At 33.7% G+C, this 25,942-nt stretch overlaps 1 protein-coding gene across 7 annotated transcripts in view; it reads left to right on the top strand.

Annotated features, from left to right (window-relative positions):
• The first annotated feature begins 613 nt into the window (after nt 1–613).
• Nucleotides 614–25,942, top strand: part of LOC130449607 (nocturnin) — a 36,846-nt gene continuing 11,517 nt past the window's right edge. Inside the window, exons 1-2 of one of the 7 annotated variants that reach the window (XM_056787544.1) lie at nt 614–873; nt 14,065–14,268. In XM_056787544.1, coding sequence (XP_056643522.1) covers nt 14,207–14,268 — 62 coding nt within the window. In that variant the 5' untranslated portion in view covers nt 614–873; nt 14,065–14,206. Of the gene's footprint in view, nt 874–11,715; nt 12,144–13,911; nt 14,269–16,611; nt 16,733–18,524; nt 18,727–20,566; nt 20,768–25,942 lie in introns of those variants that run through there. The other 6 variants (XM_056787545.1, XM_056787547.1, XM_056787540.1 and 3 more) reach the window with 6 other exon arrangements.

Raw genomic sequence — 25,942 nt, 5'->3', positions numbered from 1 at the left:
TTGGTAGCGATGAATCCAAGTTTGAGTTATTCAGTCCAAAACGTTCGACGCAGTCCCCAAGAAAACATGATGCTAGACTGTGTAGTCCCAACGATAGTTCAGTTATGGTCTGGGGCTACTTTTTTGACCATGGAATTGGCGATTTTATCATAATTAATGACATTATAAAAAAGGAACAGTACAAAAAAATTTTAGAACAAAATGCCGTACCGGGTTTGCGATTAATTGGAGATGGATTCATGTTCCAACAGGACCATGATCCCAAGTATAGTTCCGAATTATGCAGAAGATATTTGGAAGAGAAATAGGTACAATGGGTGTTAATAAATATGGTTTGGCCTCCTCACAGCCCCGATTTCAATCCCATGGAAACTGGAGACAATTCTGGACCTTTTCTAATGAAAATATAAGATGAAGTGTACGTTATATAATGTAATCTCGGTTACAAGCAAAAAATGTTAATTATCAAGTCAATTATTTTATGTGCATCAGCTGAAATCAAAATTGACCAAATTTGGCGGAATATAATTATGAGAAGAACATTCTTATCTATTTGTAAGACATTGCCAGATTAAAAATTCTCATTAGAATTGGACTTTTAGATTATCATTCTCTTGAAGCATTTAAAACTAAAAGTTGTATATCGGTTGACCCTGTGAACGATTTAAGCGAGTTCTAGTGATAATAGAAAATACTCTGATTGTCGTTATTTAAAAAATGGGGATTATCTTAGGAGGCGGTCATTGGCAAATGACTTATTTACAAGACGAGATCAAATTTCATAGGAAGTCGTGATTGTGAATGTTTATTTGTTACAGTGAAATTTACCATCGGTTAACATACTGCATCGTCAATTATTTTTATAGTATGTCGGTAAGTAAGTAAATATTTATTTGGTCATTGTTTTTTTTTATTCTGATGTGATTTTTGAGAAAAATTATGAATATTTAATCTACAACTGAAAATAAAAGTGTGTCGTTATCGAAAATTTCTTTTTATGGAAAAGTAAAGGGATTATTTGTCTTACAAACTTTGTTCGAAGTTAGATGAAGAAAGTTAAAGAGAAAACAAAAAGAAAAATCTTTTTTTGTCGACCAAAGCTGACCAAATATATTTTAGTGAGAATTAAAACAATTAAATTTGACTTACGACTTTTTAAAGGTTTCAATGAAACTTTTTTAGAATTAATAACCGCCTTTAAAGAACAAAACCTTGATCTTGATAGACGTTCTCCTGTCTTAAAGCCGAGTTTACATGTATCAAGTAGCTAAAGCGAGTTACTAAAGCCAGTAACTAAAATTTAAGTCCAATTTTTCAACGAGTGTCTACATTTTGATAAGTATTCTGGTTTAGTTGTCATTTAGTACTGTGGAATTAAACATGGCTGAAAAAATACGTACAGCAATACGGCATTGTATCTTGGACATATGTGGTGAGTTATCAGAAACACTTGCAGTTCAAATTGTATTCAAAATCTAATTTTGGTCAAGCCCTTTCGATACAAACAAATCTGTTGTGCTATACCACATAGCATCCTGAGCGTGTTCATGCATATGTCGCGGAATTCAGACGTATGTTGCTGGGAAAATAGTTGTTCTACCTACATTCTGTGCATTTCCATCAGCATTGATAACATCCCGTACATGAATGTATTCTTCAGAACGCAGTTTTGCCTAGTTCCACCTGTTAAATGTGAATCGCTCAGTTATTCAGAGGCTGAACGGTAAACTGTTTAACTTTCAGTCTCTGAAGACGATAACTTGGTGATCGAAACGCGCGTCAGACAGCGTAATCGAGAGTGTTGGTGTAGTGGTGGTGTAAACAGTGTATTCAGTAGGTTAGGTTAGGTAAGACATTTGACTGTGGCCGAGATATTTTTGGGTTATATCATATAAAAGAATAGGCACACGTAAAAATTGTGTATAACATTTTTTTGCAGACCTTTGCATAAACTTTATTTTTGTTAGAAAATTTTTCCTTTAAAATCAATATTTCCGTAGATATTTGGTAAAATTGTTATAACATTGAAGGTGGCTGGGAGGCAAACGAAACTTTATTAGTTGGGATAATCTTCTCTTATCAAGGGCCAAATTAACAGCATGAAACTTCTCGGAATTTTATCGATCATTTATTCGGTTCGGCAAGCAACCGCTTTGGATAATTTCCATTTTAACTCACCTTGTATAAACGTAGAAAGGTCCTTGAGTTTTTGAGTCAAAATCTATATGCACGCGTCAGTGAAAAGTCTCAACTGAAGCTCTACTTAAAGTTTCAAAGTGCTATTTCGATCCATTTTATTATAGCAAAGCTTTATTATAGCAACTTGAGTTATAAAATTTTTGACTGGAGAAGTATTAACACGAACACAAATCAAAAATAGAATAGAAGTTTATATCTATAATTTTAAATAATTAAAAATTGGTCTAAGTTGTTTCGCTGGGGACGGAAATCATTAGAATATGACTACGTGCGGGAGGTTCTGAGACGGTGACTACTTCATAAAACATCAAATTACTGGAAGAAATTGTCGAGAGTGACCAGCACCAAGAAACAAAAGAAAATGTAGCACAAACAGGCATTTCCAGAATAAGTATTCTAAGGATCCTAAATGAGCTGTAAAAATCCAGCATCCAAAAGAGATTCCATGGAATGGCATCGGAAAAGAGAGTCCATGTTTTATGATAATGCTCCAGTTCACATTGCTTCGGTTTCTAGGCTTCTGTACACGAATATGGCTTCATAGAGATTATACACCCACCTTATAGTCCTGATCTGCCCTTATCATTTTTAGGCCAAACGCCATTGAAATTTTACAGACGACGTCGATATTTTTGAAATTCCCGCGACCTTGCAATCATTGAAGATATAAAATTTTTGTATCCTGGAAAGAATGATCGACCTCCAATGGAAGAGGATGAGAAAAGTGACTAAATTTTTGTGAAATAAAATTGCTTTTCATTTCTTTCTATTGTTTTTATTGCTCTCCCGGGATCGGGAAATACGTCGATGCTATCGATTCGGTTAGGTTAGGTGAGGTTAGGTGAGGTTAGGTGAGGTTAGGTGAGGTTAGGTGAGGTTAGGTGAGGTTAGGTGAGGTTAGGTTAGGTTAGGTTAGGTTAGGTTCGGTGCATTTACCATCGTATTTTTATTTTTCTTTCCTTTTTCGTGGCACGAATAGGCCTTTTTTGGCCGAATTTCCAATACCTCTTGGCGTTTTTCGGAGGTTTATCCCATTTTTAGTTCTGAAGGCTGAGTAAAAGATTTGATAGCGACAATGAAATTAAACAGGTGGTGTACGAAAATTTTGATTCTAAAGATGAATCATATTTTAATAGTGACATAAAAGTTTTAGTCAGACGTTCTGTAAACTCGGTATTTTCCACTGATTTATATAATACAACTGTTAGTTTTGTTCCCACACATTACGTAACGTTTTGTTTTTATTTATTTAAATACGTTCACCTCGCATTGGATTTTATCCTCGAATATAAAGATCGTGCATGGAATTTCTTCCTTTCGAGAGAGAAAGGAGTTTTGAGCGGAATTTTAATTTCTATTAACCATTTAAAATGTCATTTAACTTCTTCTGAATTAATAGAATAGTTAATTAGTTCCATATTTGTAAACATAAACTTAGGAGGTCATTTGTTTTTATTTCCTTGTGACTAATATAAAAACTACTTATATCCTACTACCGCGTTTCAACGTACAAAGCTAATAATTAAGGTTTATGTGATATATTACTATAAAATTGTTAGTTTAAATTGTTCAGGATCGTATTTAGTTAAATAAACGCAAAATACTGCATGATTATTCATTTATGGTACGACATAATAAATTTCTAACATTTACCGATGTTGATATGATAATTGATCCTATACCTAGCAATAAATCGGAAAAGTAATTAGCGGAGGAAGCTTTCTTTTCATAATTTTTCAAAAAAAAACCAATATCCCCTTCATTATAACACAGGTAAATGTAATTATGAATCTTAAGCGTTTACTACTAACCACTGTACTAAAGTCAGTTTTCTAAGGATAGTGTACGGGTACTGTTGTAGATTTGAATTTTGAATTTATTTTTGTGTGCATTTAAAGCTATATTTTCATAGTTTCTGTTTGAATTTCAACATGGAACCTTCGACTTCAGGTATGTAACAACATTTTAATAAAATTATATCTACAAAAAAGTTTATGTATTTAGTTAATATTATTTAAAACAAAAAACAAAATAGAACAATATTATTTTAAAATTTTCCATAGTTTTCATTTGGGTTCCGATATACTACAAGTTTTCAAATATTTTCTTTTATAATTGGTATTATCTAGTTTTTCAAAATTGTTTAATTTTCTTGCACTTATTTGCACTTTTCCTTAAAAAATTTTTTTTGTCTGTGTACTGATGAAATAAATTATTGTATTTCAGGAACGGAATCAAATAAAAATGAAATTGATGAACAATTTGATTATTTAGAAGATGGAATAATGGAACGAACGAAATGTGAAAGTGAAGAGCTTTTAAAGCGCTTAAATAAAACTTTTTCCTATTTCAAATCACAGTTTAAATCGCGCTGGATGAAAGCGTTCGGGATAGAAAAAGGTTTCTCAAAAATAATGCTGAGTGGCTTGATACATCAATTTCATTTACAATAAGAGAAGATGGAAAGATTCCTAAGAGGAAAAAAAGTCGTCCAGAAATTCCATTTGAATCTACTTCCCAGAGAACGAAACTACTAAAAACAAAACAGTTGATAGAGTCTTCATCAATTAATGTATTAAATTATTCCACTCAAATGTGTTTAAGAGCTACTGGACAAACGTGAGCTTCAAAAGTGTTAGAAGAAAAGCATTTGGGAAGTCGTCTGAGAAACAAATTATGTCAGGTGAAGACGGTTTAGCGGTTTTAGTGGACGCGACACCAATATGACATAATCAGGATGAGTACTCCAGATAAATTTCCTTCTTACAAAGGTTTTCAAGCTATATGTAATAGCCAGGGGCGTATCAGTCGTATCAATGATACGGGGCCCCCGGGCTACCGAGGCCCCTAACGTGTGTAAACAAAAATTAATGAAATGTTATCCCCAATGTCCCTTAATCTCGTGTTTCCTGGGAAAAAAACATATGAAAAATTCAGAAATGACAAAAGCCAAAAAAGTCCTTTTTTCGGGTTAAGCACTGCGTTATTCTTGTAAATACTTTTAACACGCCAAGCCTCTTCAATATTACAGGGCGTGCACAAACTATAGATTTTTCTTAGTGCTTGTCACATTTTTTCTTTACTATTTGAAATCATTGATCCTGTTTCTAAAGCTCTACAGCATGAAAATAATGACTTACTGAGTGAAATAAGAAATCAAAATTCATTCAATGGTTTGCTAAATGAGCCCAGAGATTTAGAAAAAGAGTGGAAAGTAAAAACTGTTTTTAAAAATAAAAGACGAAAGATAACGAAGCGTATTTTTAATGAGTTATCACAAGATCAGAGAATTTTAGACCCGGAATTATATTTCAAAGTTACTGTATACTATTGCTGTTTAGATATATTAATTTCTTAAACTAAACAAAAATTTGAGAGCCTTTGTGACCTGAATAATATGTTCTTCAAACGAAGTGATAAAAAATGCTTCCGGAAAACTGCTGGCTAAATACAGTCAAGACATCTCAGTTATGAACAATTAATTACTCTGAAAACATGCTAAAAATCTGATATTCAAAAAATTCTTTCCATTAAGGAACTCATGGAATTATTGATGATAAAATTCAATATCCTAGCATAAAGTTTTCCAGAGGTAGTAACAGCATGCCTTCTATTCGTGACACTTACAGTTACGACCGCAACAGCTGAAAGAAGTTTTGCAAAATTAACTGATAAAAAATTACCTTGGGACTTCGATGGAGCAGGAACGTCACTTTTGTCTATACAGGCAGAAATGAAATCGTCTTCAGCTATAGATGATTTAATAAATCAATTTACCGAAAAAAAGGCAAGACAAGTGTATGTTTAATTTGATTTATTTGGCTAGCTCAATTTCTAGGAGGAAGCGATTACTTATAATCAATAAATACTTATTTTAATTTAATGCAAGCATTTTTGTTTCTTTTCTGAGAAAATTTTACCCTTCATTTGGGCCCCCCAACTAATTTTGATACAGGGCCCCTCCAAAGCACGCTACGCCACTGGTAATGGCTGTATATTTTGTCTCTGGATATCTAATCAAGTAAATAAATAACTAGAAGAAAATATTTATATCTTACGATAATGTCTTTTTGAATTAATGTGATTTATTTGTAGTAATAATACATCCTATTGATAATAATCAACTTTGGCATATAATACAGGGTGCGGCAGCATAACTTCCTTTTTTAAAAAGTTCGCCATTTAGTCGGTAGATGTCGTAACGGAGTGCTAGTGGTCTCGTTCGAGAGGGGGGACTATAAAGTTTTGTCCCGGCACAGTTCAGTCGCCATCATGCGTTGGAACAGTGAGGAGCGTGCGTTTGCCGTTGAGGTTTACTTTTCGAGCGGATGTTCTGTGATCGCAACCCAGCGCGCCTTTCGGAATCGCTTTAATTTAGCCCCCTTGGCCCCTGTCCCGGACCGGAAATCAATTGTTACGTGGGTCACTACGTTCAGACAAACTGCAAGTGTGACAAGACGAAGAACTGGAGTCCCTCGGCCCATTAGATCACCGGAGAACATTGAGTTAGTTAGAACTTCAGTGTTGCGATCACCACGGCGTTCTGCGCGCAAACATGCGTCTGCCCTTGGACTTTCCGATCGTTCTGTGAGGAGAATACTTCATGATGATCTTCATTTTTATCCATACAAGATGGCAATTGTGCAGGAACTTTCTGAACGTGACTTCAATTCTCGGAGGAACGCGTGTGAGGTTTTTCTGGAAGTCGTTCCTGAGGACGCTATTGTTTTTTTTAGTGATGAAGCCCATTTTCATTTGTGTGGATCCGTAAACAAACAAAACGTGCGCTACTGGGCTGATACCAATCCTCGACAATTGCATCAACGCCCTTTGCATTCACCTAAAGTCACAGTGTGGTGTGCAATTTACTCACGTGGAATTATTGGTCCCTGGTTCTTTGAGGAAAATGAAGTCACAGTGACAGTGAATTCGCACCGGTATGTAAACATGTTACAGGAATTTTTTTTCCCACGGCTAGATGAGTTGGACTTAGGGGACACTTGGTTCCAACAAGACGGAGCAACGGCACACACTTCAAGAACATCGATGGCTGTTTTGAGGGAACACTTCCCAGAGCGCCTTATCTCAATTAGGGGCGATTTGGAGTGGCCAGCCCGCTCTCCCGATTTGACCCCTTGTGATTATTTCCTATGGGGTTTTTTGAAATCCCGTGTGTATGTGAACCGTCCAAGGACCCTACAAGATTTGAAGACGAACATCCAGGAAGAAATTGCCAACATAACGCCTGCTATGCTGGCAAGAGTCATGACAAACGCCAGAAATCGGTTTACTCAGTGTATGGAGAATGGGGGACGTCACCTAACTGATTTGATCTTCAAAACTCAGTAAAACAAAACTTTATGTATGTGCCTGTATTATAAAAAACGAATAAAAATTTTCTGATTCATACAATAAGTTTTATTAACTTTTGAAAAAAGGAAGTTATGCTGCCGCACCCTGTATTTATATGTAGAGTTCTTGATTTATTACCAGGTATAGGACCTTTTTGCCCCAGTATGCATTAGATGATAACCAGCACAACTAAAAAATATTCTATTCTTCTCTTTTTCAGTTTCTTTAGACAGTTTTCTTTTTCTGTAAACGGCTCCAGAGAGTTTTAGTTCCAAGCTTGACATATGAATAAATTTAAAAAAGTTTTGTTTCAATTTACTTCTGGATTACAGTCTTAACAGACTATCAAAGCGGCTATAATGTGAAAATCATAAAAATAAAAAAAACTAGCTTACCTTTAATAACCAGGCTCTACAACACACGTTTTATTATGATGAAGTTTGATATGAATAACTGGGTAATATAGATCTTCAATCAGTACCACAATATTTTATTTTCATATAAGGGCACAAAAATAACAATGGATCTCAATTCGGGACTTCATAAGAATGATTTGCTATGATTTTACAGATTTCTATCTTAGTTTTAATCGTTTTTTGGACATTGATAGAGGGTGCTAATTATTAGAAAGGCAAAAATTAGAACACAAATGATTGGTAACAGTTTCAAATTTATTATTGATTTTGTATTAAAATAACTGTAAAAAAGGCAAAAAAACAAAAATTGGGATTTTGACTAACAATAAAGTGGTGTTTATTCTTTGTTTGTGGTTTGCATTATTCAGAGATGTTTCATTCTCAAATTACTTATTTTTTTGAATTTAAATTTGCATAAAATCGGTTTCGAACGACCGACCCGGATAACCATTAAAATGCGATTGAAGTTGGAGTATTGTGATAAAATTATTATTACAGAAAAATCAGGATAAAAAAACAGAATAATTTTTCCAAATTATTTTTTTATTCATATATTACATAATTTACACAACTTTCATCATTCATCTTAAAAAAAGCGCCAAGCACACTACCTCATAAGTGGTGAGGAAATGGGTGCATATTACGAATAAAATATTTTTTTCAATTCTTTCAACTGCGATATCACGGAAATGGTAATACTTATGAAAAAAGTGTTGATACATTTTTTGTAGAGAATCGGATGATCTACAATTTTTGTCTAAACGATTTTTGCCGTAAAACTCACCGTTTAGCTGAAAATCGCGAAAAACCTATTTTTGCAAACTTTCACCATCAATAAAATTTTTTCCCCAAGCGGGATTGATGGGGACTTTTCACAATTCATTTATAATAGTATTCTGAGCATTCATACCAATTTTTAGCTCTATAGGAATTTTTGTAACCTTACTTTTATTTTAAGGACTAATTTGACTGGACTATAATTGTTATCTAAACATTTGGTCTTCCAAATTATTTAGGAAAATGCATTGAATGTTTGTACGTTAACACTGTCATTTGTATGGGAAGAGACAGAAAAAAGTAAACGACTAGAATGGCGTTGTTTGTTTTCCACAGAGCTATTAGTTCAAACACAACGTTTATCGAGTGTGTTTTTCTTATGAAAAACCTAGGCTAGGTCAAGTTTTTTTTGAGGCTCCCTCAGGCGCGAGGCCGTCGAAGGTCGCTGACGTCGCCGACGCCTACCTCTGCCACTGGTTGAAACTAACTCTTACAATTTAACCAACTGGTAAAAGTTATCTTCTTGTTGATAAACCTAATTTGAAATAATCACTGATAGTTGAGAATCATCTCACAGGTAAATTGTAAATGATAATCCGGCCTTAAGTGTATAGGATTTAAAAGAGATAAAATATTCGTTTTAACAGTAGAGTCACGATCAAACCGCACTCATAGTAAAATTCCCTGTAGTTTGAACGATAAAAAACTCAAAATAATTTGCAGGTATGTAGAGTAACCGCCTTCCACCTCGTAAAGAAGGGCGTAGGTCGAGCTATGTAGATTAAGTGTTTAGTGGTACCCTAATTTTTGCTGTGACTTACAAGAGGTGTAACTGTTATATCTGGTTATTGTTAGATAAGTTTTTACAGCTCACAGAACGAGACGTAACCAGTGGGGGAACTGCTGGGTGCGTTATGCCAGGTCGGTATTAAAGAGAGAAAGGTATCCGGATATAAGGAATAGTAAATGTGCGAGTCCAGCTTTTAGTTATTTGTTATTTTATTCTAATATTTTGTTATTTATAATAAAAATAAACTGTGAACGTGAAACTTTTTTTTCGAAACTCAAAAATACATGCAATAAAGAATGAATTAATTAGTTAGGTCAAATCGTAGCAAATATGTCTAATATATGAATTAAAAGTATCAGTTTCTGGCTGATAAAGAATGAGAAAAGTTGATATTTTGTATTAGTAAACAATTTATCTTAAACTAACGACAAATAAATAATTAATTTGGTACACAACAGATTGTTAAAATAGATATTCTTTCCTGGTATAATTTTTGAATATTAAGGTCCGTAATTCGATGATATATTTAAAGATACATCAAAATTACAAGCCTTTTAAAGAAAATTCGTTTTTGTAAGAAGAAGAAGAATGCAAAACTTGAAAGCTTAAAGCCAATCATCTTTTGATATGTGCATCCTCAATATTTTTCATACGATTCACTCTCTTAATGATTCCAATTGAGGAACAGGGTTCTACTAGCACTTGCCATGTTTCTTTAAAAGCGGTATACTAGCGAAACACAGTTGCTTCTGATGGAATTTCATCAACAACTTCACGTTACAACCAAACAATACTGTAAGTTGTAGTGTTCGGAAACGACATGCCTTGATAATTGAATTTCCAGGCTTGTACTTCTCAAAAGAAAATAATCCCGATAAATTGACGTTCTGGGCATCTGTAGGCGAACAGAGTATTCATGAGCCACGTCTGCCTGTCGAGTAGATCTTACAAAAACTGCTCTAGGTGGGATTATCATCTACTGCCATGGTAGTATCAGTCAAAGAGAATCAAAGAGATTCAAACCTTTTTTCTCTGCTTTAAACTGTCCAATTGCTCTTTTTTGTATTGAATCAAGCATCTTCAGGGTATGCTTGAAAGGCTAGCTCCAAATGTACGAGCAATACTCCAAAGATGGGCAAATCTGGGCTTTTTGAAGGGCTGGAAGTTGTTTCGAGATATGAAGCTTTTTGATCCTAAAGACGGCCACAAGGTTTTGTGAGCTGTCTTAGCTAATTCGGTACCGTGACTAGAACCAGGACATATTGCTCTCAAATTAGCACCCAGCAAACGAATTCGCGGTGATATTTTATCTAGACAGAACCAAATTCTGAGTCGCAGTGCCATCCTTCTTTGTAAAAATAGCAGCCTGCATTATTGCAGTATTAAGCTCAATCAGATTACTTCCATCTTACTCCAGAATGTTTTTAAGATTGGTATTGATGGTGGTGATTACAGATTGAGATAAACCCCTGGGGAACGCCAGTTTTGATCTAAAGCCTTTCTGAGGTGTGAACATCGATAGCAACCTGGAGTGAACGGTCTTTGAGAAAGCTACTAAGCCAGTAGATTAGAGAGGACAAGAAATTGTAGAATCTTAGAATTTAGAAGGGTTGGCATACCAAGCCCTGTCAAAAGCCTTCATTATTTCCAGTACGATTGCTCGGGATTTTCCATATTTTTCTATAGCTTCAGTCCATACGTTGGTGACATAGACCAGGAGATCTATGTTTACGGAAGCCGTATTGATGGCCACTCAAGATTTGCTGGTTTATAACTTTCTCCATGACCTTGGCGATGGCTAGGACTAAAGCAATCGGATGGTAATTATTGGCAAAAGTGTTTTTTCCATTGTTTGGTATGAGTTGAACCTCAACAAGTTTCCAAACTTCAGGAAAGATACCTCTTTTATGTGATAGGGAAAAGAGTTTCCAAATTGGATGTTTACTTAAACCAATTTTGAAATAGCAATTCATATGTTTTACTACTCACTACTAACCCAGGTATAACTATTAGTTTCCTGGTTTGAAATATTGGGATATTCTAAAGCGAGAATGATACATTCACTAATAGAAGAGGGGAAAATCATTTCTATTATTATAAGAAGTATGTCCGGACCTGGCTTCTACAATATAAATGAATTGAATTTATCATAAAAAGATTTTGATAGACTTCGTTGACTCCAGTTTAAGTCGAAACTTTTCACGATTGCATTTCAAATACTTGACGAGATTTTAGGCTATTGACGGTTTATTAGCATAACAATAAATTACTTGTAGTGTGAGAAAATAATTTTAGTTCAGTGAATACGAGTTTTCAAAGATTGCGAAGCTTGAAAAAACTCTGATTATTATCGAGTGTCAATTAATTTTTAATATTTTTTTATAAAACTTCGATATAATCATGGCTGGTGTAAGTTGTGAGGATTTGGTTATAACTTTAAATAATTTTCGTGAAAAAATGGATTTAGCTGAAGCGTTATCTGAAATAAATATAAATACAACGTCGAAATCTAGGAGAAAAAATATTAGAAAAAATCAAAAGTTTGGATATTATGATGAAGTTTCCGGGAATTTCGTTCCACCCAAACAGCTGCTCATATATTTGGCAAGGTAGTGTATCATTTTTTATATTTAGATGACCTTTTGTGTGAACTTATTAAATTAGAATTTTTTCTCAAATAATACGATTTAAGTACAATATATATAATATATACCTTTTAACCCAAATGGAAGTTTTTTTTTATCTGCCCATATAAACAGTTTTGTAAACTTGTCGCTGGTTCCAGAATATTTCTTTTTGTCCTATTTTTTCTTATTTTCTCCATTCAGAATTTCCCTAATATATACCAAAAGTGATCTTTGTTATTATCACTTTACGCAACGAGTTCATATTTTCCTTCTAAATTATACAGTGTGAGGCAGCTGTATTTATAAGGTCCTAATGATGATATTTTTCAAAATTATTTTCTCATAGTAATTTATCATCAATTTAGTCTACAATTTAAAATTATTTCCACCTTTTTCTGAGTAAAAAACTATTATCTAACTTCGTAGTAGTTCGGTTAGTGGCTGCTGTATGGAGATGCCTGTATATATAAAAGTTGTTCCAAGATTAGTTAAAAAATCCACCATACGAAGCTGGAAGTTTTTATTATTATTATCGCACGTTATTAGATGCATATTTTGAATGAGCAGGTTCTTGGGATTAGATTGATATTTTTACGTCAATCGCAAAGACATTGATCAGAAAAAAAAAATGAGTAAACTAAAAAAAAACGCGTTTTGAAAAATGTGGCTTCTGTTTGACGAAATAATCCAGTAAAAAATATTTGAAAAATCATTAAAATTACATTTTTTATTTATTAAACAAAATTATTTCGGCTTTGTATAACAAATAGAAACCACTTTTGATGGCAATTGCCAGTTAAATGTATTAATTGCTGAATAATTGTCCTTCAAAATCCCGTTTACCTTTGGACTTACCACCCAAAAAGTAGAGAGAGAGAGAGAGAGAGAGAAATGCTTTATTATCAAAAAATTGTAGACAAAAGCTTGTAAGAACATAAAAATAACTAAATAAAATAAAATTTCAGTATACAGTTTCATAAATCGAATTAAACCATTATGCAGCATGTCCGGAATTAAATATTATTATTAGAATAGAATTCGTTTACAGAGTAGAAGGCTCTTTTCGGTAAATATACACTCAAATTATTGCGGAATGCGGGTAAAGATGATATCGATTTGATTTCAAGTGGCAAGTGATTGTGCATTTTTTGCATTGTAAAGTATTGAGCCCTTAACTAATTATGAACAGGTAGATGAATGTCGTGCTTCGCGTTTCTGAGTGGATAGCCGTAGAACCTTTTCGAGGCGTGCTTAGGCAAATGGATTCAAAGATGAATAAGGAAGGAAGAGTCAGAATTTTTAATCTTTTAGAGAAGTTTCTGCAGTGAGCCCTGCTGTTTAGTTCGAGTAAATATCTAACAGCTCCCTTTTGTAGTTTGAAGAATCGCTTAAATTGAATCGCATCACACGTACCTCAAAGGGAAGGGCATATCGGAGATGCGACTCAATAAGGGCATAATAGAATGTTAAGGAGAAGTTCAGTTCTTTTAAAACTGATCTCAGCGTATATATACGGCAACAACAATAGACTTGTTCTAAAAATAATATTGATTATGTTGATAATAATTATTGATACATCGTAATTAACCTTCGTACTCTTAATAAATGAAAATAAGGATTTTAAAAAAATATGTGTTTTCTTAATTTATTATTTATTACATTTGACATAAACAAAACAGAATGACTGTTGATATATGTTCCAAAACAGACTGAGTGATACGTAATTTGCAGTCTAAAATTAAATCATTAGAATTGAACAAGGTAAGCAAGTAGAAATTGCGCACTTTTCAGTTGTATTTTAAATATCAAACTCGACGTGTTTTTCAATCTACAATCTTATCTATAACAATTTCTAACAATTATTCATATTCTTGATTATTAATTTTCCGTAAACTTTATTCAGCTCACTGTAATGACAACGAAAGGAACAAACGTCCGTATATACAACTTCCGAGAATTGTGTTTTAGTGAATATCAAAACTGTGAAATAAGAACCTTCAAGTTTAATTGACGAACTGAAAGTAATAGTGAAGTGGTTTTCGAGGATGGCTACTAGAAATATGATTCGGGTAGTTAGGCGGTTTAGTAGACTCAACATTTTACCAAGGTAAGTTTATACAACCTAAAAAAATATGTTATAAAGGCCTTATACTTTAGTAGGAGTCTCGAATACGAACGAATGAATTTTTGAGTTATGATAAAGTAAGGCATCAAATTCAAAATAAGTACGATGTTAATTTTTGAAAAAAATGCAAAAACGTCATATAAAAAGACTTGGAGAATTAATGGAAAACAAAATAAACTCGATTTTGATTTTACTAAAAAAACTACATAATTAAAAGAATTAAAGGTTAAGGAGGAGGTTGGATCCACACTATAAAGTCGATTAGGACTTGAATTCATAAACACTTTCACTCACTTATTTAATTTATTTAAATACTTACACTAGACATAAAGTTAATTATTAACTTACCAGGAAAACTTTACTAACTTATATAATTTGTTTAAATTTTTTTATGTCGTTCCGTTCATTATGACTTTTAATTATAAACTAACTAACTCCGCTAAACAAACTCGTTTATATACCCAAAACGAATTTATCAAAAATTCTAGAAAATAAACAAACAACAAATAAAATTAGTTGAAAAAACAATTTAAGCAAATCGTCGTTATGATAAAAACATATGTAGAAACAAACATCAAACGAATTCCGCTTTCGCAAAATTTTAAATATTTATTATAACCGGACAAGGCGGGCTTCATGGGCCACGTCCTGGACGAGTTAGTAACGATATCATTACATGAAAAACAATGTATTTATTCATACTATGTGTAAAAGCAAGTTCCGGTTGAATTCCTTTCTAATCTTTAAGAAATTGAACTTGTCACATCATTAATCATCTTTGATATTTGCGCCAAATGTCAGTACTAACGATGTATAAACAAGAATAAACTTTTGAAAAAGGTTATTTATGCATAAATAATCGATTTTTTGAATTATATTTACAAATAACATAAGAATTTTAGTATTGACAAAATTTTATTACTGAAACTGAAATTTCTGTGACTCATTTCAATACTTTTTTGGACCTTTGGAAAAGTTAGTTAGTAGTACGCCCCCGAAATAATATCAATCAATCAATAGTGGCTATCACCAAAAAGACCAACATGAAAATAAACTGGAATGAGTAAGTCGAAAGTGACAATTTCAATGATCTGCTATTTTAATAGTCGTGGGGTGGTCTACAAGGGGTTTGTTTCAACTAGACAGACCTTGAATAAAGTATACCATCGCGAAGGTCATGAACAATTGGGTGCAGCTTGACGATAATGCACCCTGCTACCCTCCTGCGATTTATTTTTATTCCTCAAAATCAAAAACGTTGTAAAAGGATTTTATTTTGTATCGACTGATGATATACAAATATTGCCGAATACTGGAATCAAATGACTCCAAAACTGCTATAACGCATGAAACAATTGCTGGAGATATTCATACTGAACATACTTTTCACACCACTACTACACCAAAACTAACAAATACACTCTCTGACGCTTTAGTCTCTGAAGACGATAACTTGGTTATCGAAACGCGCATCAGACAATGATAAATTGAATTGAATTATGCCATTCTACCACAGAAGAATAAGTTCTTTCAAAAAGGAATGTCTTTGTCAATCTTCGGAACTTATTAAATGTTTTTGTCATTTTTAATTCCGAAGGTAGCTGAAGATGATGAAATTTTTTACCAGATCAGAAGTGGGTATAGTTAAGTAAATGTTGAGTCTCTCAGTAGAGTTGCGAAAGTATTTGCTAAACAAACAAACGGATTCTGAAAAGAAAAGAGAGAGTTAGAATTTTGTATTGTTTTAAAATAGAATTCGTATTGTGTGTGAATTCAATGATAGATTCGAAGAGGTGCAATCTACAAGACTCCCAGAAAGGAAAGCCGTACCGAGGATTCGAACAACGAGTAGTAAGTTGTTAAAGCAGTACCAGAATCGAGCTGTTCAGACACATATTTAATCGCAAAACAAGCAGAAGATAAGCTTTCTACATGTATAGACCATTGAAGGGCACCGTCAATATGTAGATCAAGAAACTAGAAACTCGTATTAAGTCACTGTTGAGCTTTGGAGCTGGTAAAGCTCCTTTATAGGATAAAAGTTTTCTTAGTGTTTAAACAGAGACCATTCGCGTCAGACCAGGACTTAATAGAGATGAGATCTTTGCCTGAAGTAGAATGTAAAGTTTGTTTATCTGCACCACTCTAGGTTACACTGGTGTCATCTGCGAATAAACTGAATTTACCATTAATTCGTGAGTCTGTGATATCATTAATGAATAGCAACAGAAGAATTGAACTCTGAGGTACTCCACTACTAGCTGGCGATTTATTTGAAATTTTGGACTTGGTCCTTACCAATTATAAGATATAAACCATTTTTAGGAAAACACCTCTGATGCCGTAATATTCCAGTTTCTAAATCGGAACTTCGTGATGAACACAATCGAAGGCATTAGCATAATCACAAAAAACTGAAGCCGTATAAAATTTATTGTTAAGTGAGGTGAGAACAGAAAACGTAGCATCATTACTGCATTTATTAGGTAGGAAATCAAATTGTTGAGCTTTCAGGATTTTATGTTTAAAAGAAAGGGTAATAGACGGCTTTTTATTAGTCGATCAATCTTCTTCGATAGAATTGGTAATAATGGAATAGGACGATAGTTAGTGAGTACCAAAATAGTATTTTTTAATAAATAATTTCCACAACATTACTCATTATTTAATTGTGAACCTCGTGAAATTATTTAATCAGTATCGGTAATTTTGATTGTATTGTAAACATTGGAGGAAAAACACTAACACCTCGTACATGAGGATTTATGAAATTATATTCGAAAGAACCTGTAAAAAATAAACGTTTCAATAGAAAAAAAAAAAAAACAAAATAAAGTACAGGGTGCGGCAGCATAACTTCCTTTTTTCAAAAGTTAATAAAACTTATCGTATGAATCAGAAAATTTTTATTCGTTTTTTATAATACAGGCACATACATAAAGTTTTGTTTTACTGAGTTTTGAAGATCAAATCAGTTAGGTGACGTCCCCCATTCTCCATACACTGAGTAAACCGATTTCTGGCGTTTGTCATGACTCTTGCCAGCATAGCAGGCGTTATGTTGGCAATTTCTTCCTGGATGTTCGTCTTCAAATCTTGTAGGGTCCTTGAACGGTTCACATACACACGGGATTTCAAAAAACCCCATAGGAAATAATCACAAGGGGTCAAATCGGGAGAGCGGGCTGGCCACTCCAAATCGCCCCTAATTGAGATAAGGCGCTCTGGGAAGTGTTCCCTCAAAACAGCCATCGATGTTCTTGAAGTGTGTGCCGTTGCTCCGTCTTGTTGGAACCAAGTGTCCCCTAAGTCCAACTCATCTAGCCGTGGGAAAAAAAATTCCTGTAACATGTTTACATACCGGTGCGAATTCACTGTCACTGTGACTTCATTTTCCTCAAAGAACCAGGGACCAATAATTCCACGTGAGTAAATTGCACACCACACTGTGACTTTAGGTAAATGCAAAGGGCGTTGATGCAATTGTCGAGGATTGGTATCAGCCCAGTAGCGCACGTTTTGTTTGTTTACGGATCCACACAAATGAAAATGGGCTTCATCACTAAAAAAAACAATAGCGTCCTCAGGAACGACTTCCAGAAAAACCTCACACGCGTTCCTCCGAGAATTGAAGTCACGTTCAGAAAGTTCCTGCACAATTGCCATCTTGTATGGATAAAAATGAAGATCATCATGAAGTATTCTCCTCACAGAACGATCGGAAAGTCCAAGGGCAGACGCATGTTTGCGCGCAGAACGCCGTGGTGATCGCAACACTGAAGTTCTAACTAACTCAATGTTCTCCGGTGATCTAATGGGCCGAGGGACTCCAGTTCTTCGTCTTGTCACACTTGCAGTTTGTCTGAACGTAGTGACCCACGTAACAATTGATTTCCGGTCCGGGACAGGGGCCAAGGGGGCTAAATTAAAGCGATTCCGAAAGGCGCGCTGGGTTGCGATCACAGAACATCCGCTCGAAAAGTAAACCTCAACGGCAAACGCACGCTCCTCACTGTTCCAACGCATGATGGCGACTGAACTGTGCCGGGACAAAACTTTATAGTCCCCCCTCTCGAACGAGACCACTAGCACTCCGTTACGACATCTACCGACTAAATGGCGAACTTTTTAAAAAAGGAAGTTATGCTGCCGCACCCTGTATATGTGGTGTATGAAATTACTTAACACATGCCTTCTAAAAATAGCAACAGTTATGTAAATATTTTTATTTCCATTATTCAACATGTGAATTGTATAGCATGAAATGAAATAATGAATCGACAGTTTTAATTCAACAAACTATAGTTTAAAGTAAAATTTTCTTAAGTTTATTTTTATCCAAGTTTTCTTTAGTACGTCTATTATTTTTAACAAGTTTATTTAGAAAAATGTGATGCTCCTACGGTCATTATTTCGTACCGCCAGTAGATTAATACCAAGGTGAGTAAAACGGAAGCAATATCTATCTTGACCTTATCTGAGTTTGAAAGTAAGCCCAACAATTAAATAGTATAGAGAACTATACAACGACTGAAGTTCTATTTATTGTTTTAATCGGGTAAGATTATATTTATTTCAAATAACTTTAACAAAAAACTATGTTATTTCGAAAATTACAGTATACAAGGGGCGTTCAAAGTTATCTTAAATTGTAATTCTTTTGGTTATGGTCTACGAAATATAAAAAATCCTTGCCGACAATTTTGTTTGATCTACCATAGGCGTAGATACCTCATTTTATAAATTTATTGTTTTTATTATGCGAATTATTCTTGTTCAAATCTTATCAAAGATAATAAGTGGGATAATGCAAACAAAATTATTCAAATTTATTTGGTCCTTTTTATTTTTTTTTGTAACATTGGGACAATATACATAAATAAATAATGCACGTTATTTTGACTAATTATTATTTAAGAGCAACATTTATATAATGGTACCTAAATAGTTAAGTTATTGGTATAGTTCTTGGCAAAAAATCATTATTATACCTCGTTAACTTGCTACAACTGAATATTAAATTATAAAACTGTAAAAGTAAAATGTATATACCTGTAAGGGCGTTTGGTTTAAACAAGGTACCAGACATGAACTGAGCCCTTTTTGTACTCCATTCGTCTATTAGAACTTCGGTAATCTTTTAACTGACGCAAATCTTGTCGCTATCGATCGATCTTTGGCGGTTATTGCCATCCGTTTATTCAGTTTTTTGTGTTTAAAACCACATGCTGACAAAACTTGACGCAATTCTTCTAAACTGGTATAATTGTATTCAGGATAATTTGCACCCTCCGCATATAAACTACAAATTATCCTACGTATAAAATCTTGAGTAGCTTTGTCAGTTTTTTCTACATGTGTTTCCGGTCTGTGAATGATCCAGAGCAACCCCTTTCGTGACTACTCGATAAATGGAAAATTTATTTACTCTAGTTAATTCAACAATTCTTATTATGATTGCATCATCAGATTGCTAAATATTTCCATTTTTTAACTTTCGAATATATTTAAAATAACTTGCTGTATTTGTACATCTAAATCTTTATTATTAAATTCATACCTGTCTTTATTTTCACTACACTGTGCAATTTCTTTGTCTTCATTCGCCCATACGAAATTCATGAATTAAATTGATCGCAACAAGTGACGCCACTGTTGTTTGGCAGGAATATTTCGAAGAAATTGTGTACATACGCCGTCCGACAGCTTCGGCCAATAGAAATGCATTTATGTTCACAATTCGATGTTTGTATTGGTAAACAGTGGAGATGATAAGTCCACGTGGACTGACGGTTTGTTAGATGTTCACCAAATTTTATGGGAAGTAAAAAAATATAGCCATATACGTCGATATATTTTACGACATAACAGTAAAAAGAATAAAAAAATTATATAACATTTTTTGTATAGCTTCTTATTTCTTATGACCTTCATTTTTTGTTGGATTTTTTTACTAAAATCAATATTTTCGGATATATTTAGTAAAATAGTTATAACTAGTTATAATAAAAGACAAATTCTGGCAAAAAATTCGGCGAAATAAGGCGGTTTATCTTTTAGGAACTCCACCCTTTTTACACGCTAACAATGTTAATATTTTTTTAGGTTTAGCGTATTTTTGATATTTAAAATAATAATAAAATTATTAAAACAAATTTTTACCAATTATCTTATTTTCTTATGATAGACTTTCTCGGCATATAGATTTTACCTTTTTAATACCATTCGGTACCGTCTATGATTATTACATCGATAAACAGTGAATTTAAAAATAGATTCCACATTGATCTTGCCTTGCATTAAAGCAATATTGATATGAATAGTTTTGTAATAAAACTTAGTGTGATTCTAAATTGTAATTGATAATGATCAACGGGTTTCCTTATGGAAAAAACGCTGACAACGTTGAAGATTATAATTATGATACAGATAACGTTTGTGTGGATGCGGTCAAAAAATGGATTATACGTGTGAAATTGAAGTAAGTTTCATATCATATGAATATTTTTATTATTTGTAAAACTGGTTGTAGAATCAAAGTGCAAACTATATATTTTGATAATGTATAATTCGGTGCGTGATTTTTTTGTTTTAGAAAAATAAATTTTATACAATATTGTAGACGATATTACGGGCACAAATATTTCGCTTCGTTTTTATTATTTTTAATTATCTTCAAATATAGATGTTCGAATGAAAATGACTCTTGAACATACATCAGATTTTCTATATTTTCTATATTTTTTCTATATTTTCTTATAATCAAAAAATCCATAACTTCGGTTCTACTTAACTAATATTAGCAGTCTTAATATTCTGTAAAACAGCCTTTTTCATCAAAAAAGAGTTATAGCCTTAACCTAATAAGTTACATTTTGATGTGGTAAATTCTACCAGAGAAATTTAGGATGCAATTTTTGTACATGTGAACTCAGTCTGCCTAAAAAATCTAACCAAACCCAAAAATGTTAAAAAGCTCTAACAATGATTAGGATGCGAAACTTTTAAATAAGAAAGGGGGTAGTGTGGAAAGGGATTTTAGTCCTCTGTTTAACAATATAGAGTTTTTTAAATTTGGAGTATTCATAACTGAGAAAATTAATTTTTAAGATTGAAAATTTTGATAATATCTCTATCACAAAACAAATGATGTCGTATAATATTTAGAATGTATTTTTAGATGTACTTTATAATTATTTAATTAAATGGAATGATCAAAATGACCACCATTCACTTTTTGACAATAACCGAGGCTATTTAGGAATTCTCGTACATTTTGTATGACCTCAGGGGTTAATTTGTTAATTTCTTCCGTTATCCTGATTTTTAAATCAGCAATATTCTCTAGTCTTTTCAAATTTACTTCAGATTTTAAATTACCCCATAAGAATCAATCGAGAGGAGTCAAATCGGGGGATATAGCCGGCCATTCGATTGAACCACGTCTTCCAAACAACCTAATGGAATAAACTTGTTTTAAATAATTCCAAACTGAAGGTGGAGCTCCGTCTAGTTGGTAGTAAATAGATCGATCTATCTCATTTGGATGATTATCATCAGGAAAAAATCTTTGTAATGTAGGTACTAAGAAGTTAGTGTAAACCTCATCGTTAACTGTGCTCTCAAAAAATTAAGGACAATAATTTTATTGGTAATGATACCAGCATAAACGTTCACTTTTTTCGAATATTGAATGTGAGCCTCACACATCAAGTGAAGATTTTCTCTGCTCCAATATCTACAGTTCTGTTTGTTAACCGTTCCGTTTAAATGAAAAGTCGCTTTATCAGAAAAAACTGTTTTGATTATGAACTACAGGATCATCTATATTTAACTTCTGAACCAACTGAACTTTCTAAGTTTTCAAGTTGAACATTTCTACCTGGGTTTTCAATATTTTTTTCAGTACCTGTGTCAATCCGAAAGATTGTTCGACGAGTGCACAAGAAAATTTGATCTGCCGAAGTGAGTCCTAGAGATGGACAAACATACGAACTTTTGAATAATTATTATCATCAAGACAAAACGAAAAACTATCAGAAACATCTAAGATTTTCCAAAATGAGTGTGCAATATTATATCAACTATTTAACTGAAATTGATGAACTGAATTGAAGAATGAATGCATTTTTGGTATTAGGTTCAAAACAATTGAAAAATTACGTATTTCAAATTTTCCACAAAAAGCCTTTTAATTTAAAAATGGTTAGATTAGGTTAGGGTAGGTTAGGTTAGTTTAGGTTAGGTTAGGTTAGGTTAGGTTAGGTTAGGTTAAGTTAGGTTAGGAGACTATGACTATAATCGCATTGATGGGAAAGTATTAACTCTTTTTTTCAATGTCCAGTTTCACGAAACTTTTTCCCATTTTTGATACCTGTAGACGGCGACGTGGGGTATTTATTATTAAAAATTTCACTGTCATGCCCTGTGAGACTTTTTATCCAAATTTATTAGTTAATTTAAAACAACAGTTGGGAAACCGTAGGTCAGGTAATTAATTTGACATCCCTCGTAAAATAGGTCAAAACGTAAAACGTCAATCCCGACGATTTATCAAGAAAAATATATGAAAAGATTTAAGAAATAAAAAGATGAAAAAATATATAAGTAATGTATAGTTATTGTCATCCTATAAGGCTTTATAAAATAATTTAGTTAGTGCCATATGGATGGTAGAGTTGAAAAGAAGTTTCTCTTAACTTTCAAATGAATCCGTTTAAAAGCGAAAAATAGTATAGATGAATAATTTTCGGCGATCGCAAGCAATTCGGGAACTATCTGAAAAGGCAATGTACGACGATTGATTTTTTTTCATTTTTCAACATAATCTTCTTTTAAGGCGGTAACATCCTCGATTGATAAAAATCTGTCCCCTGCAAGTGAAGGCTAAAACAGGAAAAAGTGCAATTCCTGAATTTTAGCCATGGTGATCACCGAAGTTGTCTTGAAGCGCTTTATTCCTTTCGAATGATTTATCTTTTGAAGATAGTTGATGAACACAGTTCCGTGAATTTCCAAAAAAAAAAACGGTAGTCACTTTTTCGATCAGGAAAAAAAAAACCGTTTTTACTTCTGCAATCTTGCCTGTACGTTCGTTCCAGGAATGTAGTGGTGGAGCTATATTTCATCCAAAGTTAAAAATATCCTACTCATTTTGCTTAAATGTGGCCTGGGAAATGTATATTATGAGTACAGAAATCTTCAGATCGTTGTCGGAAACTTACCAGACAACCCCCGTATTCAAAAATATGCAATGATACGTCACAGTAATTTTATGGGAGAAAGCTTGTAGATTATTTGTTAAGATATAATGGATTGATAGAATAGTGGGACATTAAATGATGTAATAAAATGTTTAGTTTTTGTAATATTTAAAATAATAATTTCATTGGCGTTTTGCAACACGTGTTTATAAAAAATACAAACGTTACTGTTCACTATCAAAAGGTTGTATTCGAAGTCCATTCTACGGCTAGAAATAGATTGATCGGATGATTCATTCTCTCCGAGTTTATAGTCAGGAAGCCAATAATGTTGAAAATTCTCTAATCACATTTTTATAAACTTCCAATAAAAGTGTGTTTGAATATATTATATAACCTGACCCCTACTAGAACAAAGTTTTTAAATTTAAATACAGGTAGCTAGAGAAATATGTGAATTACGATATAGTCTAGGAGCCAGGTACAAATTTGGTCAATTTGGTCAATTATTCGAGGCGAAACTTCGTAAAATTCAGTAGAAACTTATACTATGAATTATCGCGACCGGCAGCTGCAACTCCGTGGGTGGGGCAGGCAGCAGCCTCGCACCTATTTGAAAATTTGTTTACCTAATATTTTGAAGGAAAAACAAAGTCAGGTGACAATAACATGGTGGTGGATTTCATCTCAACTGAAAATTTGCCTGGTCATTGTTCATATGCTGCTATGAATGAAAATTAAAGTCAGCTTGTTGTATCTCAGTGGAAATTCGTCAGCTGATAAGATTCAGTACACCTTACAATGTACGAGATAGTTAGCAGTCAAAGAGTAAATGTGAAGATTCCCGTCAAGGAGGTTTTCCCGCTGGAATTAATTTTTGCGGGAGAAGGTTTATTGGTCGGCAAATTTTGTATAAAACAGGTAAGTCAAGTCATTAGGTTTTAGTTTATCTTCAATCTCTGAAGACGATAATTTGGTTATTGAATCGCGCGTCAGACAATGTCATTGTGAGTGTAGTGGTAGTAGAAACAGTTTGTTCTCTGAAGACGATAACTGAAGACTGAAAGTCTCTGAAGACGATAAATTAGTTATCGAATCGCGCGTCAGACAGTGTCGTTGTGAGTGTAGTGGTAGTAGAAACAGTTTGTTATCTGAAGTCGATAACTGAAGACTGAAAGTCTCTGGAGATAATAACTGAAGACCAAAGGTCTCTGAAGACGATAACTTGGTTATCGAAACGCGCGTCAGTTAGTGTTATTGTGAGTGTTGGAGTAGTGGGGGTGAGAGAAAATCATTGAAATTATAAAGTTTTTTCACATTGAAGCATCCAGCTGACGTATAATCCACCATGTCATGGTCAGCTGACCTAGTTTTTCCTTCAAAATATGAGGTAAATTACAATCTGACAAATGTTCGAATGAGAGTTTTTCTCCATGGGAGGGAAACTCCCACTGCCCGCCCCACCCACATATAATTATTGGTCTTAATCTTCATGTAAAGAAATTGTTCAACACATTCTATAAATATGGAGGAAAAAAAGAGTTTCGTGTTTTAAATAAAATCATTTTTTACGTAAAAAGAAACCAACAAAAGTTTATTATTATGCTGAAACTGCTACATCCAATGGAATGATTTATTGCCTGATTTCACTTCTTCCTATTAAGTTCTGATCTAACCTCAAATATATGACGGAGGAAAGCCAGCTCAGATTAATGAATAAGTCATGTCAAAGCGCTCTCGTATTCAAGAGAGAGAAAGAGAGTGAAAGAAGAGAGAAATAGAGAAAGAGACAGAGAAAGAGACAGAGAAAGAGACAGAGAAAGAGACAGAGAAAGAGACAGAGAAAGAGACAGAGAAAGAGACAGAGAAAGAGACAGAGAAAGAGACAGAGAAAGAGACAGAGAAAGAGACAGAGAAAGAGACAGAGAAAGAGACAGAGAAAGAGACAGAGATAGAGAAAGAGACAGAGAAAGAGACCGAGAAAGAGACAGAGAAAGAGACAGAGAAAGAGACAGAAAAAGAGACAGACAAAGAGACAGACAAAGAGACATTCAAAGAGACAGACAAAGAGACAGAGAAAGAGCCTCATCCGGATGATTTTATTTAGTAATTAGGATAAATTTCATAAGGGAGTTGGTTAATTTCTGGAATTATTCTGATATAGGAAATATCTTCCTCTGCAAGGCTAGGATTGTGATTGTGCAGTTTTTACGAGGGGTTTAATTTGATGTGGTATCGCTTCATTGTGTACCTGTCCGCATACCATCGCGTGAGGGATATACGAAAAGTGGGTCAACGAATCAAACAGCTTTTTGTCGAGTGTGATGGATTTTTTTGTATTAAAGTAAATGCAGAAATAGCTGCGACTGTATTATTCCTTATCGTTAGCCATTTGGCTGGTGAATTGGTTTGAACAGGTTTCACGTAATGGCGAAGAGGGAGTTGTCGAAGAA

The sequence above is a fragment of the Diorhabda sublineata genome, chromosome 10, assembly GCF_026230105.1.
Source record: "Diorhabda sublineata isolate icDioSubl1.1 chromosome 10, icDioSubl1.1, whole genome shotgun sequence".
Lineage (NCBI taxonomy): Eukaryota > Metazoa > Arthropoda > Insecta > Coleoptera > Chrysomelidae > Diorhabda > Diorhabda sublineata.
The sequence above is the reverse complement of the archived record's forward strand: the minus strand, read 5'-3'. Positions and strand labels throughout refer to the sequence as shown.